Genomic DNA, 1,425 nt, shown 5'->3' on the forward strand with positions numbered 1-1,425 from the left:
AGGGAGAGTCAATGACAATGCCATCATAAAGGATGACATGTCTCCACTGGCTTGGATAATAAAGAATACAGCTTCCCATTGGTTCACACCCAACCAATCAGAAAGTACATTTTCTCCCTCTGCCAAGGTTATAAAAGGTCCCCAGCTCAGAAAAGGTCAGTAGACAAGTCTGGCTGCTTTTCAAGAGGTGGCTTAGCCAAGCTACACTTCATCAAGCTAGACCAGGAAGTGAGCAAAGAAGGCGAAACAAGGACAGAAAAATCAGGTGAACACAGACAAGTGAATAAGATTACAAAGCCAAGCAAGGCTAGGCAAGGAAGAAAAGATCCAGACAAACCAATCAAGAAAGGAAAGAAAACCAGGCAAGCCAAACCAAGGAAGGAAAAATTCAGACAAGCTACACAAGTGTTGCTGGAACAGCAGAAGTCTGCAAAATGTCTGAGACTGAGTCTGAGTCTGAGTCTGAGTCTGAGCACTCTGGTGAGACCTCAAATGCAAAGGAGGCTAAGGCCAAAATCACCCGCTCTTCCCGGGCTGGGCTGCTGTTCTCTGTCAGTCGCATAGACAGACTGCTTCGCAAAGGACAGTTTGCAGACCGTATTGGAGCTGGAGCCCCGGTATATATGGCCGCGGTGCTTCAATACCTGACTCACGAGATTGTGGATATTGCTGGAGAAGTTGCTGCCCGCAGCAAGAAGCGTCGGATTTCCCCACGGCACTTGCAGCTGGCCATTCACAGTGACTCAGAGCTCAAGAAACTACTGGGAGGTGTCACCATCTCTCAGGGCGGGGTCCTGCCCTTAAATCAGCCTGTGGTTTTACCTTCCAAGAAGAGGAATGGCAGGAGAGCCATCAAGAGAAGGATTGCCCCTGCTCCTGTCCCTGTTAAGTGAGAACAGAGCAAAGGGGAGACAGCCACCCCAGATTTGGGAAAAATGACATTAACTTGATTGCAAGGCTCTTTTCAAATGCACCAGTATGGTCTAATAAAAGCAATTAAAATGCCAGGTCTTCTTTTGTGAATTCATTTCCTCTTTTACTATCCTACAGTTATAAGGGATCATTCATTTGGTCAGGTAGCTGCATTGATAATGTGGTGTAAACACCTAAAAAGATAGAACTCAATCATTTCATTAAGAAATTTACATCAGAAATTGTCTAAATGGTGTAGATTGTGGGAAGTGATTTCTCTGTTTGTTCAGGCATGTCCCCAATAGGCTGAAGATTAGAAACATTTTTTCCCATAGTGAAGCAGATGTGTATTACATGTTTTGTAAAAACACAGAAAAGAACAAACTCATGAAAATTTAATCCATTACACATGCAGGATGAAGCCTATGGGCCTGGTTTTTATTTTTGTTTTGTTCTTTTTTTGTTTTTGTTTAGTTATCCCATTATAAAACTATTGACTTGTTTAGAGTAATA

General features: G+C 43.2%; 1 protein-coding gene across 1 annotated transcript; it reads left to right on the forward strand.

The window, feature by feature from the left end:
- Nucleotides 1-434: 434 nt before the first annotated feature.
- Nucleotides 435-893, forward strand: LOC140905833 (histone H2A-like). Its single transcript, XM_073329335.1, has one exon. The coding sequence runs from the start codon at nucleotides 435-437 to the stop codon at nucleotides 891-893; it is 459 nt and encodes a 152-aa protein (XP_073185436.1).
- Nucleotides 894-1,425: the final 532 nt, after the last annotated feature.

This window comes from Lepidochelys kempii, chromosome 1 (assembly GCF_965140265.1).
Source record: "Lepidochelys kempii isolate rLepKem1 chromosome 1, rLepKem1.hap2, whole genome shotgun sequence".
NCBI classification, from domain to species: Eukaryota; Metazoa; Chordata; order Testudines; family Cheloniidae; genus Lepidochelys; species Lepidochelys kempii.

Coding starts and splice junctions, on each gene's coding strand:
- LOC140905833 (XM_073329335.1), top strand. CDS start 435: ATGTCTGAGACTGAGTCTGAGTCTGAGTCTGAGTCTGAGCACTCTGGT.